This window comes from Vulpes lagopus, chromosome 24, assembly GCF_018345385.1.
Source record: "Vulpes lagopus strain Blue_001 chromosome 24, ASM1834538v1, whole genome shotgun sequence".
Classification (NCBI taxonomy): Eukaryota; Metazoa; Chordata; class Mammalia; order Carnivora; family Canidae; genus Vulpes; species Vulpes lagopus.
This window is the reverse complement of record NC_054847.1, coordinates 36,060,567-36,074,970: the sequence shown is the minus strand read 5'-3', so window position 1 is coordinate 36,074,970 and position 14,404 is coordinate 36,060,567. Positions and strand designations below refer to the sequence as shown.

At 48.3% G+C, this 14,404-nt stretch overlaps 1 protein-coding gene across 2 annotated transcripts in view; it reads right to left on the bottom strand.

Annotated features, from left to right (window-relative positions):
• Positions 1–14,035, bottom strand: part of DCC (DCC netrin 1 receptor) — a 1,085,392-nt gene extending 1,071,357 nt beyond the window's left edge. For both annotated transcript variants that reach the window (XM_041739305.1, XM_041739306.1), the window contains exon 1: positions 13,855–14,035. In XM_041739305.1, the coding sequence (XP_041595239.1) occupies positions 13,855–13,945 (91 nt within the window). In that variant the 5' untranslated portion in view covers positions 13,946–14,035. The remainder of the gene's footprint in view (positions 1–13,854) is intronic.
• Positions 14,036–14,404: the final 369 nt, after the last annotated feature.

Below are 14,404 nucleotides of genomic sequence, written 5' to 3'. Positions count from 1 at the left end.
AATAAATAAATAAATAAATAAATAAATAAAGTTTTAAAAACCCAAATGGCAATGGTTTTCCTGACTTTAAAGATGAGGACTCTGAGGTATAAAGAGAGTCAAAGAGTTAAATCTGGGCTCTGCAACGTGTACAAAAATGTCTCATGCCATTCATTCTTGGATTTGTAATTTGGGGGTGCAGTTACTTTCTCTGGGACCCTGTTTGATCATCAGTACAATGGGAGGGTCATCTTAAACAACTGCTGAGGTCCTTTCCTGTTTAACTGAGGCTATGAAACACACAAAGTATTGACCTTTTCGACCTTTTCTCTCTGGGTGACTCTCTTATCTCCATCCTCTTGTCTTGGCTTCCACTGACTTCTACTAAACTAGCATTTTAAGTCTTTGGTTCATGCCAATTCTCAGGGAATGATCCTTCTCAGGAAAACACAGAACCTATCTCTGGGAACATTATGCAGGAAATAATTATTCACCTATCTTATTCTGTTCCATTCTCATATATGTGAGTTGACAAATGCCCCAAATGCATTAGTAACAAAGCCTGATGAGAGCAAATTCTATAGACTCATCCTATCATACCACATATCATGCTCATCACATCATACCACATATCAGCATTTTAATATTTGCAATATTTCCTTGATTTTAGATTTTTCACAAGAACTTTGTAATGTTGTCAGTAAAATTAGTAATAGTGTCATGTCAAGAAAAAAATCAAGCAAAAAGAAGGAGAGAGGGAAAAGGAGAATAAATTTCTCTACTTAAAAGCAGGGTACTCTGAAATTGAACACAGTCTTAGCTAAACTTTGTATGGCTTGTGCACAAGAATAACTTCAGATTCTGTGTAAACTTCAGAATAATCATTATATGAAAATCAATTCATTTATGGTTATTTATTGAATGATTAATATGCACCCAGAACAATGAAACACAGAAGTTTTAAACATGACTTCTCCAATAAATACATTATCCTCCTATCTCCAAAAGACATCCCGATAATGAAAACAAGCTGTTTCTGAAAGGTTTTTCAGTTTTGCTGTTGTTGTTTTGTTTTGTTTCCCCCATGGGGTTTTTGGCCAGGTGGCTAGCCAAAAGAAAACAAAACAAATAAAAACACATCATCAGTTTGAGACATCAAGTTTGACTTTAGCATTCGGTTGGAAGGTAAGAACTGGATGAGCCACATATGATGGCCAAGGGTACAAATTGTTTCTAAACCTCCAAATGGGCACCCATCTTCTCTGGACTGTTGGAACAGCTCCCCTTAACATGCCTTGCCACCATGCCCTATCTCTTCCTCTTTCTAGCCTACAGCATGTTGTCTACAAGAGCAATGAACTGCTGACTGCCCTTCGAAATTTCTCCTAGTCCCATCTCCACCCAGGTACTTAATTTAGGGTGACCAACCATTCCAGTTTACCTGGGCCAGTCTTCTTGTTAATAAAGTCCTGTTTCCTTGTAAACTGCTCAGTTCCAAAATAATGGGAACAGTTGGCACCCTATAAATGCTGCAGCAACCAGGACCAGGGCTGTGATGCTCCCTTACAGTCCTATATTTTCCTATGTCCCACTCTCACCACCTATGATCTTGTTCTTCCTCTATTCCTTATATTTTTCCTAAAGCCTGGTTAAATTATCTCTCCTAAGCTATAGGGTAGGAAACACATTTTTTTTTCCTCCCTGAGAGGCTGTGTCACCCCTCTATGAATAGAATTTTACTCTGGGGGGAGGGAGAGAAGAACCAGCAGCCTTACATAACCTTTCACAAAGCTCTACTCATTCTCTACCGGGACCAGAAAAGGGCCTACAGTTCATGAGCTAAGCAGAAACTTCTCCTACCAGGAGGAACACTAGTGATTTTCATTCAGATTGATCTAATCTGCACAGCTGAGCCCCCACGTTCGCTTCTTGTACAGTCTGACTTGGAGCATGCCAGCTAAAGCTCCTCTGTCTGCCAGCAGTGCGGAGCAAAAGCCTCAAAACCTCTCACTGAGCTTTCTGCCTGTACAGCTTTACTCTCCAAAAACCTCAGTTATACCCTCTTTTCCCCTGCACAGAAGCCCAGGGAGATGAGCACTTGGGCTGTACCATGGGCTGAAGACAGGTCCCAATCACAGGGCAAGATTCAGCACCGGGTCACCCTTCACAGTATCACTCTGAGCACGCATGTATGTGTTGTTAGCATCAGACTTGAGACACAGAGGAGGGAGGGTTAAAGAAGGATCCAGGGTTCCCATGTCCCTTTCACGGGCCTGCCGTCTCCCCTGAGCCTAAGTATTTTTAAGGAGGAAAGGGCACAGAAAGGGGGGACAAATAGGAAATGATAATCAGGAGACCCTTTTAAAATGTGGCTTCTTTTCTGGAGCACTGATGAGGAAAGAAGGGGGAAAGGCTGATGCAACACCTAAAGAACATTTTCAAGGTGTTTTCGTCTCAAGAAAAATGAAATATGTCATGGCCAAACCAGAAGACTCCAATGTTGGCATCGTTTGCCATTGCAAGACCAGCTCCTGAAGTCAAACCCCTACAAAGAGGCTTCAAACTAACTAAAACTAACCTAGTATGGCTGAAGCATTTCCCCATCGATGTCTTACAAGGAAATAGAGCAAGGGTAGTTTCCTCAGTGGGTTTTCAGTGTCCTCAGTCACCAGGGATTCTAATTCAGTAAGTCTGGGTATGGCCTAAGCTTCTGCATTTTGTAAAAGCTTCCAGGAGTAACAAACACTGCTGGTCCATGGGCCACACTTTGAAGAGCAAGGCCCAAGGACACTGCTTCTCAAAACTGGTTGTACTTTGGAATCACCTGAGGGGATTTAATAACTACTTATATGTTAGGCCTCATCCCACAGAGTCTATATTAATTGGTAAGAGGTAGGGCTAGGCTTTGATACACAGCCAAGGGGAGAGCCCTTTCTCCAGAGAGAAGATCTATGGGACAAATTATACCTAGCACTACACATTTAACCAAGCCCATGCTAGCTTCCGAGTGGCCATGCCGAGCAGATTGCAAGAATCAATGGGTCTGCAGAGAATGGATGTGGTTCATCAGGGAGTTAATGGAGGAAGTGAATTTGGATGAGGAACCCACCTGAGGTGTGTTACATGGGGTCAGATTTGAGCAGTCCTGCTCTGTGTCAGGTCTAACTCAACTGACCCTTTTAGCTGCAGCAAAGGCAGGGACCATGGCCTTCAAAACCCTGGCCCCCACACTAAGCACGGGCTGGATTTCAAAACTGCAATTGGAGTCTATCTTATTTTATTTCTAATTCCTTAAAATCAATAAAATTGAACAGGGTTCTAGGGTGGCCTGCCCATGTCTGTGAAATTTTCTATTTAGGAAGACTATCCCAGCATAAATCTAGCCCATATTAAGATAGTAGTAAAAATAGTATTTACAGAATATTTATTGTGGAGACTTGACTAGTCATTTTTTTTTTTTTAAGCTAACTGTTGAAGTGAGTTTATCTCCAATTTAGAGTTGGAAAAGAGAGACTGGTTTTGTCTCCATTTCATAGATGGGGAAGTCAAGGCCAAGCCCACTCGCTAGCAGGGTTTCCTCCCTAGGTTGCACTACCTCTCATCATGACCAAAGACCACATGTAGGACGACGCAGTGACTCTTTTGCAACCTGCAGCAATGGAGGAAACATTGCAAGCTCAGTGACTTCTAAATGAGCTGTAACTTAAAGCTAAGAGAACACTCATCCGTGTTTTTAAGACACAGTAATGGAGAGAAATATTTATGAAAAGAGCATACTGACACAATAATCTGGGGAAAAAATCTTAGCTTCAGTTTTTTTTTTCTTTTTTTTTTTTAATTCAGTAAGAGTGATCAAGCACACATTTCAAAGGAGACCACAGAAAAAAGAAACATCACCATGACAATTCTACGTATATAGAAAAGGTGAGGTTTTGTCTCCCTCTAAGCAGCGATAGCTTCCCAAGGGGAAGTAACCTGTTACACGCGTTTATTAACAATCATTTATGCATTTGCTAGCTTTTTATATTTGTTGAAGTTCCTTTCCTTTATCACACTAGGGATGTCCACACGAGCCCATAAGGTATTTCCAGACACACAGGATAGGTTCATAAATTCACCCCCAAGAGGTAATAACGAAAATCAGGACAAACACTGCCTATGTAATTTGCTTAAATTTTTACATGATCATGCTGAGATTAGAAGAAGGTTTTTGTCATGAACTCATTTCAATCCTTTCAACCAATATATCGCATACGAGAAAGAGGATCCAAAAGTATTCTCCAGCCTCAGCTAAACCATTATAATGTTCAGTTTTCCTGGCCCTGGATACACTGATCTTCCTTAGGTTCACTATGCCTCCTCCCACCACAGGGTCTTTGGACTCATTTTTCTTACCTAGCCTTCTCTTCCCTGCCCCTCTCAAACATTCCCTCTTTAAGTTAACTCATTCTTCAAATGTCAACCCAAAATTTTCTCAGGGAGGGCTTCTTTAACATACAATCTGAGTCACTCTCCCACAATACTTTTTTTTTTTTTTCAAAACCTTATCTCATTTGAAATGATGGGTTAATATATGTATTTGATTAGCATTTTCATTCAAGGCTCAAAATTCCATAAGCCTTAGCACCGTGCCTGGCACACACTCAATAAATAAGAGTGGGTCATGGAAGTTTAGTGGGTCATGGATGTATTTCTATCAACAGGCTGTCTGATATCTACTAGGAATACCTCCAATATCTTCATTCGTAGCATACCTATAGCCTGGTATGAGTCCGACTGACAACTGTTTACCTGCCCTCCTTTTAATTTTCCTTCTCTTTTGGCCAATCAATCTAAAAATACAAGGATGAATGCATTGGCTCTCCCATCCCATCTGGTTAATATTAATATATTAATGTTATAATGCATAAACACTGTAGTTGACATTTTTTCAGAGTCAGCCTCACTTTGTGCTTCTTTTTTTAATGAGTACTTCATTCTGCCTTGTATGCTGTTTGGCTCTGTCCAGGCCCATCACCTTCATTTGATGACAAACCCTTGGAGGGCAGAAACACAGTTAAGACTTTCATTTAATTCACTGTAACCCATAGCAAATGCTCGGTAACTATTATATTGAATCAACTTCTTGATCTTATTTGAGCGTTATGACACCTCAATGATTGTATTAAGCACTGATAGTCCTCTCTATCAGATGAGAGGGAGATGAGAACACAGATTTGAAGGGAGACAAGTATGTACCCATGAATGACGACTATCCAGTAAGTTAAAGACTATGCTAAATCTGTTGGTTCCAATATATGCCTTGGGAGAGCCTACTTAGACGAGAACATTAATTTGGGGGCTCTTGATTACCAGAAAGACATTAAAAAAAAAAAAAAACTAGAGGGAGTCCAGGTAAGAAAAATAAACATGATTAAGCTTCTGGAGGGGGTGTGAAGAAAGACTAAAGAAATTAAATAGTTGTAGTCTGGTCAAGTAAAGACTAAGGAGGGAAAACAAGAATGATTTGAGGCTAGAATGACCTAACATGCTTCCTCATAGAAGAGGCCGACTGCCACTGAAAAGGGAAAATAGAAAATAGGGAGCTGGGTGACAGGAGCAATGGGAATCACATTTAGAACAGGACTATCTAGGATGAAGTACAAAATAAATTTTTAACATTAAGAACTGATATGCTGCTGAGAAGTTTCCCAAGGGAAACAGTGAACAAACCATCCCTGGAGATGTCTCAAACTGGAGAGAGAAAATAACTAGAAATTGTCCTGCAGGGAACAGCCTCGCCCAGACATTAGACATGAAAGGGAAATTGCAGATTTTCTCATTTATATTCTCCTGAGATCCCACAGGCTGAGAAAAGATGTGGCAACAATGGATGGAGAACTCTGGGTCCAGAGGGTTTGCTCAGATGTCTCTGCCTTGGTTCACATCTCTAATGAGTCAACACAGAGGCAAGGGCAACACACCAGCGAAGCCACTGCTGGCATATCTATTGCTTCATTTCATCCAGGGCCCTTCATTAGCCTGTCCCATGGGAATTGGTGAAACAATTATGAACACAAAAACTGGGAGGTGTGCAAGCATGAGAGCTGTCTGAAACCCAGAGTCATATATGTGACTCTGTGATCCTGGGCTTAGTATTTTATCATGCTGTTAACATACCCAAGTTCAGATGGTCAGGCTACCGTTTTAACTCAGACTCCTCTCTCCCCTTGTAACCATGTGATTCAGTTGTCCTTAGGTTTCACCATATTCAGAAGATTATTCATCAAATTAAACCTGGCATCCCAGCATCCTGCTTCCTTATAAGCGATATGCAGCAAAGACCAAACAAACAGGGGAAGGCAGGACACTGACAAGGCAAAAGTTGCTCTAGATGACCAATAATTTCAAGTGGCTAAGGATCTGTTTTCCATTTGGAAGGTATTTAAGGAAAATCTGTGCTAAAATAAGCATGATATAGTATCAGGCAATAACCTCCCAAAAGTCAAGACTACAGATAACATCTAAGCCTAGTTGCTTAGCAGGAAAAGCAGAATAACTACTGATAATATTGATGCCTCCAAAGCTAATGGTTGTTCAGTTGGAGAAATAGAATCAAAGAATTATCTGGCTCAGATCATAGATGGCCACTAAATTAATGGGGAAAAAACGTTCACCTTATTAGCAATCAGGGAAATGCAAATTAAAAGCACAGTGAGATGCTAATTTATATCCACCAGATGAGGGCAAATTAAACATATGACAATACCAAATACTGGTGGAGATATGGGGCAAAAAAGGCTTTCCTATGATCCTGGTGGGCGTTTCAATAGATGAAACTTGTCATGGACTCCACAGAGTAAAGATGCCCTTTCTGTGCCTTAGCAATTCCACTCCTATTTATGTACCCTAGATATGATGGCAAATTTGTTTTGGGGAACATGTACAAGAATGCTCACAACAGCATTACTGGCAATAACAAAATATTTCTCAAAAGTCCATCAATGATAGATTAAGGTGTGATTAATTAATATCATGATTATTAATATCATCATTAATTAATATTATAAGGTAAAGAAAGCAATTGAAATACAGCAATATACATCCTCGATTCTCATATGAATCTCAAATATTTAACATTTAGCCAAAATGCAAATCAGAGGAGACCACATATGTTACATTTATTTCATAATGGTCAAGTACAAGCAAAGCAAAATAATATGCTGAAGATGCATATACATATGCAGCAAAACTATAAAGAAGGCAAGAAACTAAGGGACATAAAATTAAGAAAATTGCTGATGGGTACGATGGGTTATTTGTTTCATTATAATTATTGTTATCATGATCATCAACATATTAATTATAGGTAGCATTGTATGTACAGGGTAGTTCATAAAAAATCGTGTAATGTTGAAACTAGTAACGTAATTAAAAGTATGTAGTCTACACCCTCATTTAACAAGGGAATACAAGTCGCACAAAGAAAAATGGCAACTAAAGTAATACTGGATTTCAGAAGTGTTTGCGAACCCATTAGTTTAAACCAATTAGCTCTTATTTCCTCTAATGAAGGACTCAGGTCCCGATTTAGAATCTCTTTTATTTTAGACAGAACTGCAAAAACAAACCAACGAACAACTCAGTTCCCTATCTCTGAGAAAATCAAGAGTAGAAAAATAAGAGAACTAACTTTGAAGAAGTCTTACAACAGAAAGAAGTTCCAGCGGGACACATGCAAATAGATAAAATGCATTTTATAAATCAGTTAATAAAAGTATGAACACAAAAGCAGCAACCCATGGCCACTTGATGGAAAAATAAACAGCCCTGCATGGTGTAATATCTTCAGAAATCACTGCTGTAATATCAGATAATATACTAACTGTGTCACAGTGATGCCTTGGATCTATTAAAGAAAGATTATATTATATCCTACGTCCTTAAAAGACGGCCAAGTGAGGAAACAGATTTAAAGACTATGGAAAACTAAGTAAATCTAAAAAATGTTGCCATTTAAGCAGCAACGTCCATTACTGAGAAAACTGCCACAGGTAAATAACGTTTATATTAACTGTTTAACTCCTTTGTTCTCTTATAGAAATAGAAATGCTATTATTTTACATTATAGATATGTAAAAGCATATTTAAGAATATCTTTGACACTAGAATCATGTTGGCATTATAAGCCCTGTTAGGTCAAAATGTACTAATGAGTTGGTATTTTCATTACACCGCATCATAAAGATTAATTCAGTGGAACATTTTTGTCCCGGATACTCTCAAGAGTAGCCTTCTAGCAAGAACCAATCTTTAAAGGATGCGCAAAGGACAAGGGCAAAATCCCCAAACCGAAACACATATACCTGTTAAGTCCCATCATAATGACCACAAGCAACATGCAGAAGCTTCCTCCCTGGAAACGGGGATGACCGAGTAAGCATGAAGTCACAGAATTTGGACGTGTGAAATTACGCTGAGGGATATCCTGAAAATAAGATGTGAGTTACGGGCACTGGGCTCAGGGAATTTAGCAGAGAAGAGAAACTGTCCTACCCAAGTCAGGTTATAATAATAGACTTTAAAAATGTGATCAATAAATATGGAATGATTTGTGTGTTTTCTGGTTGAACTTTCCCCCCAAGAAATGAAAGCTGTGAATAATACGGTTGTTTGGAGCTATTTATAAAAAGCAACAGGCACTAGCATCACCATTGGCAAACTACCATCAATAGTGGGGGGGAGAACACTTGACTGTACACATTACGTATTTCTAAATTATACCGCCAGAGTCCAGGCGTATATAAGCCACCAAGGAAAACATATTTGCTAAACAGTCCAGTGAAAGGGGCCCGGTTCTGCTAACCGCAGGCTAAAATTTGTCAAAGAACTTGAGGGCACTATAGTAATTTTGATCATCAATCAGCCAACCTGTATTTCCGCGCGTTAGTACAGAGCTAAACCAGAGAGAGACACAGAGGATAAGGAATCAATAACCCCACCGTGGGAGGAAGCAAAAGTGTGGCTCTAAATTGCACTGCAATTTACCTGAGTGCTGCAATTATAAAGGTGTATAAGAATTTGCATTTTATTTTATTTTTTTGCTATTACCTACTTGGCATATGTAACATGCAATTTTATCTTGCACATTTCTTTTAATTGGTCTACAGGGAAAATAATCTGGGTTGTTCGTCCTGTCTTATCGACAAGTTGAACATCCGCTTTACTCCAGGTCTTGTTTGGAAGAAAAATATGGGTCACTGCCCTGCTACGGATATTATACTACTACTAAGAGCTGCTTTGACCTCTGTTAAGTAGCAACTTTGAAGAAAATTAAATTAACTCCAACATTTTCTTAGAGCTGATGAGCTCTAGAACCTCATTAACACTGGCTGAAAGGCCACTAGTCAGAGCCTCCTATGCTAAGAGCACTACTTAGCCGTCTTCAGAGCCCAATTTAACTCTCTACTGAAAGAAACATGCACAAAAATTCAAAAATCCATCTTTAAGGCAAATCCCCATGACCCTGCAAAGTATAATACCGCGTTTTTAAACACGGTCCCTTTGGATCCAGAGCCTGGATTCATGGTAACAAAGCCCCTCCGGGGTTGTATCAAGAGAGGTAGTAGTACTGATGCCACATAGTTTAAAGGCGAGAGCCGCCACCCTGAGAGACAGGCCGGAGAGCGGCAGGCAGGCCGCAGGCAGGCTGCAGAGCAATGCGCGTCGCGTCCGTGTTACTATATCATCAGTCGGTGCCTTTCAATCAAGAGCAAGTGAGGTCCCAGGCTATGACTCATTAAGGTGTAAGTGCTGTGACAATTCATGAAACTCTTCAATCCTCCTCTGGAGCATTGTAATGAAAAAACAGGGAGAATTAAAAAAAAAAAAAAGAAAGAAGAAAGAAAGAAGAAAAAACGAAAGAAAGAAAGAAAGAAAGAAAGAAAGAAAGAAAGAAAGAAAGAAAGAAAGAAAGAAAGAAAACTCCACATTTACATTTTAGGTATTGTAAATGCTCCCAGTATCTATCCTGGCATTTTAGGGATCACATTATGTTTCCAGAACCAAGGGACTTTTTATCTTTGGCCAACTAATCAAGTAATCCTCCGTGGGCTTATGCCATTCTTCTTCTTCTTCCATAGAGGCTCACCAAGATTTCCTGGAATTTACGTTCACAGCTAATCTGAGAGATTAACGCCTGAGGTAGATCAATCCGTCACAAAGGCATCCTTTGAGCTGGGAGCCCTGTAACAAACACCAAAACAGGACAATGTGTCCCTAACTTGATGCCAGTTCTTGAGAGCCATATGGGCTTTGGCCGCAGAAAGCGGGAAGACCCAGAACCAGGCAAGAAAGGCTCACTGGCTAGTGAAGTCCCAATAGTTTCCAGAAGTGTCCTTAGGTGATCGGCACTGTTTTAATTCAGCCGAGTGTCACACATTTGGAAAGGTGGCAATCCCCTCTGCTCTGTGCGTGCATGATCATGTTTTAACTTAAGAGAGAACCAGAAAGAACTCTAATGTTTCCCAATAGAGTTGCTCTGGCCGGAGGAAGCATGTGGAGGAAGGTTTTTGCACGTGCAGTTTAGGGTAGCAAATTCTCCAACAAATATCTGCTACAAAATGTAACCGTAGGGCCCGTCTTCCATGGGAAGACATTCTATTCGGACGTCGGTGCTGCCTGTAGATGTGTGGCACCATCTAAAGATAAAGAGTGGTCTGACCGAGAAGTCAAGAATTAAATCAGGGCTGCTCTCTAAAGGAGGGAGATGGTACTAGGTGACCCCACCGTGAGCAGCGAAAAACACTCGGGGAGCAAATCACCCGCGTTTGAAGACTCTTAGATTATTGGATGAACCAAAGAAGACACCGAGCCAGAGAGGAAAGAATACTTCCTCCTATAAAAGATGCTTTGCGGATAGAGTGCTGGGATCCCTCTGGAAGATGCATCGCCATCCCCTCCTTCTCCAGAAACAAGTAAAAAAACATCCCTCTCCTGCCCAAGAGTCACCTCCCCAAATCTCTTGTCAAGGTTCCCATTTCCGAGAAAACCAGTCTACAGGCCCCCAAATACCCTCTACGCCAGGAGAGGCTTCCAGCAGAGCTTCACTGAGGAATTTAGGGAAGATTAAAGCTCTGTCTTCAATGAAAACAACAGGGAAGTTTGCTGAGAGGTTAACTTGCCAGAGAATAAATGCAAGTGCTGCGCACTGCGAAGTTCTAGGACGCCCCCCCCCCAAGAAAAGGTGCCCATCAGCAGCTCAAGGCAGCCCAGCTTGCAGGAGCTGTAAAGCACGTGCCCTGGGCCCAACACTCACCCAGAACACATGTGGTGGCCGGTCCACGGGCCTCCTAGGTCTCAGGGGAACTGCTGCTGCTGTGACAGGTCGCTGGTGAGGGATGCTGGCCCAGCCCCAGGGGACTGGACACAGGACCACCCTGTTCCCCCCAACGGAAACCCCAGGGGGGCATCTGCTCTGCTGGGGCTCAGGGGTCAGGAGGGGTGGAGCTGGGGGCAGCGAGGCCTCATTTGACTATGTCCAAACCACACAAACCCCCATGGGTTTTTTGGTCCAGAGAATGTGACCCAGACAGGCTCACCTTAAACTAACCCGCACTCCATAACGTCCAGCATCCAGAAGTTTCCTCTCCCCCAAGATCCCCACACTCTACTTGGAGCTTGTGGCTCCCCTGGAATCCACCTAAGGCCACCTAAAGGCCACCACCGTCCTCCAGCACCTAGTGCTCGCCCCTAGGTACCCTCTTGTGGGTCACAGGCCGCATCAACCGTGCAGCAGGGTGGGGCTTGGCCCGGGAAGCAGGAGGCACCGGCGCCCCTGCTAGGGCCCCAGGCTAGGGCCCCAGTGCCTGAGGTGCTGCGCAGGGACAGGCCGGCCAGGCAGGTGGCGCCCAGGGGGCACCTGCTACTTGCCCTTCCTCGGTGACCCCACCCGAGAAGCCACCAGGCAGGGAAGCGGGGGACCTGAGTCAGCGCCCAGCCCCGGAGCAGCCCCGGGGGAAGGGGGTCCCCCCCCCCCCGCAGCAGCCGCCCAGGGCGCCCCTGCCAAGGCCACTGGCTCCCCAGGACGAAGCCAAAGTGAAGCCCGGACAGCGCGGCGGCCCCGCCCTGCGAGTGCGGAAACTTGGGTAAATGGAACTTGGAGCTCAGCACCCCGCAGCCGCCCCAGGCCGCGGTCACCCCGCAACGGCTCCGCGGCACTTGGGCGTCCCCACAACCCGCCCCGTCCAGTTTCTCCCCAAGGACCCGCGTCTCCCTCCCCGGGCGCCGCGCCCCTGCCCCTGCCCCGCCTCTGGGGTCCCCGCCTGGAGGGAGCCTCAGGGTGCGCGGTGCCCAGCGCACCTTCAGGGGGAGGGAGGGGGGAGAGGGAGGGAGGGACCTGGAGAGGGAGGGAGGGGAGAGGGAGGGAGAGAGAGGGAGAGAGGGGGAGAGGGAGGGAAAGGGGGAGAGGGAGAGGGAGGGAGGGACAGAGGGATGGAGACAGGGGGAGAGCGGGAGGGAGGGACAGGGAGGGAGGGACAGGGGGAAGGGGAGAGGGGGAGAGGGGGGAGGAGGAGGGGGAGGGAGAGAGGGAGGGAGAGGGAGGGAGAGGGAGGGAGGGATAGAGGGAGGGGCAGAGGAGGAGAGGAGGGGGAGAGAGACAGGGAAGGAGGGAGGGAGAGGGAGGGGGCCGGGAGGGAGGGGGCCGGGCTGCCTGTCGCGCAGATGCAGCTGGAGGCGCGTCCACACACTCGCGGCTCCCGCTGGCGCGCCCGGTGCGGCCACACCACAGGCGAGCGCACACACGCGCACACACGCGCACACACGCGCACACACGCGCACACACGCGCACATGTACACACACATGCACACACGCACATGCACTGACACGCGCACACGCAGCCCTCCCTCTCGGGCTCTGCTGCTCCGCCGGCCACAGGAGGCCGAGGGTCCCGTCGGCGTGGAGCCCGGACTGGGGGCCCCCGCGCTGCCCGAGCCCCGCGCCCCGAGAGGCGCTTCTCCGGCGGCTTCGCAGCCCGGGCGGCCCGGCGCTCGGCGGCCTCGGGGGTCGGGGCCGGGGGTCGGGGCCGGGGGTCGGGGTCCGCGGTCCGCGGTCCGCAGCCCGGGCCGGCGCGGTCCGCGCGGTGCGCCCACGGCCCCCGAGCCCGCGCCCGGCCGCAGGCGCTCTCCTCCGGGGGGACGCGCGGGGCCTCGCCGCGCTCCCCGAGCCCCGCGCCCCGCGCCCCGCGCCCGGGGGTGGCGCCCGTCCCCCTGCGCTGCCCCTCCCGGCCCGGAGACCCGGATCGCGCCCCGGGGCCGGCGCGTGTGTCCGGCAGCTGCGCCGCCGAGCGCCAGGGCACCCGGAGTTTGCAAGTATCCCGGGGACGCGGGGTCGCTCCGCTCGGTGCCCGGCGCCGCGGCGACCAGACCCCAGCACAGGACCCGCCCGCCCCGGCCCCCGGCCCCCGGCCCCCGAGCCCCCCGAGCCCCGGCCCCGCCACCGGGAGCAGACCGCAGCCGCACGCGCGCCGGAGCCCGCGGACCACCGGCCGCCCCCGCCCCCGGGCTTCCCCGGAGCGCCCCGACGCCGCCCCCCGCCCGCTCCCCCGGCCGCGGCTCCCCTCCGTGGGCTCCGGGCGCCGGGGCGCAGCCGGGTCCCCGCAGCCGCAGCCCGGCCCCGCCGCCCGCCGCCCGCCCGCCCGCAGCGCCGCGCACCAACTCCGCGCCCCGCGCCCCGCGCCCCGCGCCCCGCGCCCCGCGCCCGGCCCCGGGGACGCCGAGTCCTCCGGCCGCTCCGCAGCCGCGGGCGCACGGGCGGCGGGGCCGGCGGAGCCCCCGGGCGGCGGGGGCGGCGGGGCGCGGGGCCGGGCGCGGGGAGAAGAAAGGAAGGACCCTTACCGGCGGCTCGCGGGGGCGCGCTGAGCAGGGTCGCGGCGAGGAGCACAAAAGCCAGCCCGGGGGCCCGGACGCGGCCGGCGCTCGTCTCCATGCTTCAGCCACAGCTTCGGGGCCGAGGTCCGGGGCCGCGGCGGCGCTCACACTCATGCACCCGGCCCCGCGCGCACACATGCACACTCGCGCCGAGCCCCTCGGCCGCCGCCGCCTCCTCCTCCTCCTCCTCCTCCTCCTCCTCCTCCTCCTCCTCCTCCTCCACCGCCCCTGCGCCTCCTCTGCCTCCTCGCGCGTCCGCCCGCAGGCTCAGCAGCCGGAGCGCGCAGCCAAAAGTTCCATCCGGTGCCGAGGCGCCGAGCTCGGTGCAGCCTCGGAAAGTCCCTGGGGAGCCGGCGCGGGGCTGCGGGTCCGGGGAGGGGTGCGCGGGGGCGAGGCCGCCCGGTCCGCCGCGAAGTTTCCGGGGAAGGACCGGCCCGGGCGCCCCCGAGAGCCCGGGGCCCGAGCGCCGAGAGGCGGGTGGCTCACTGGCCGCGGGGCCGCCGAGCCCGAGGAGCGC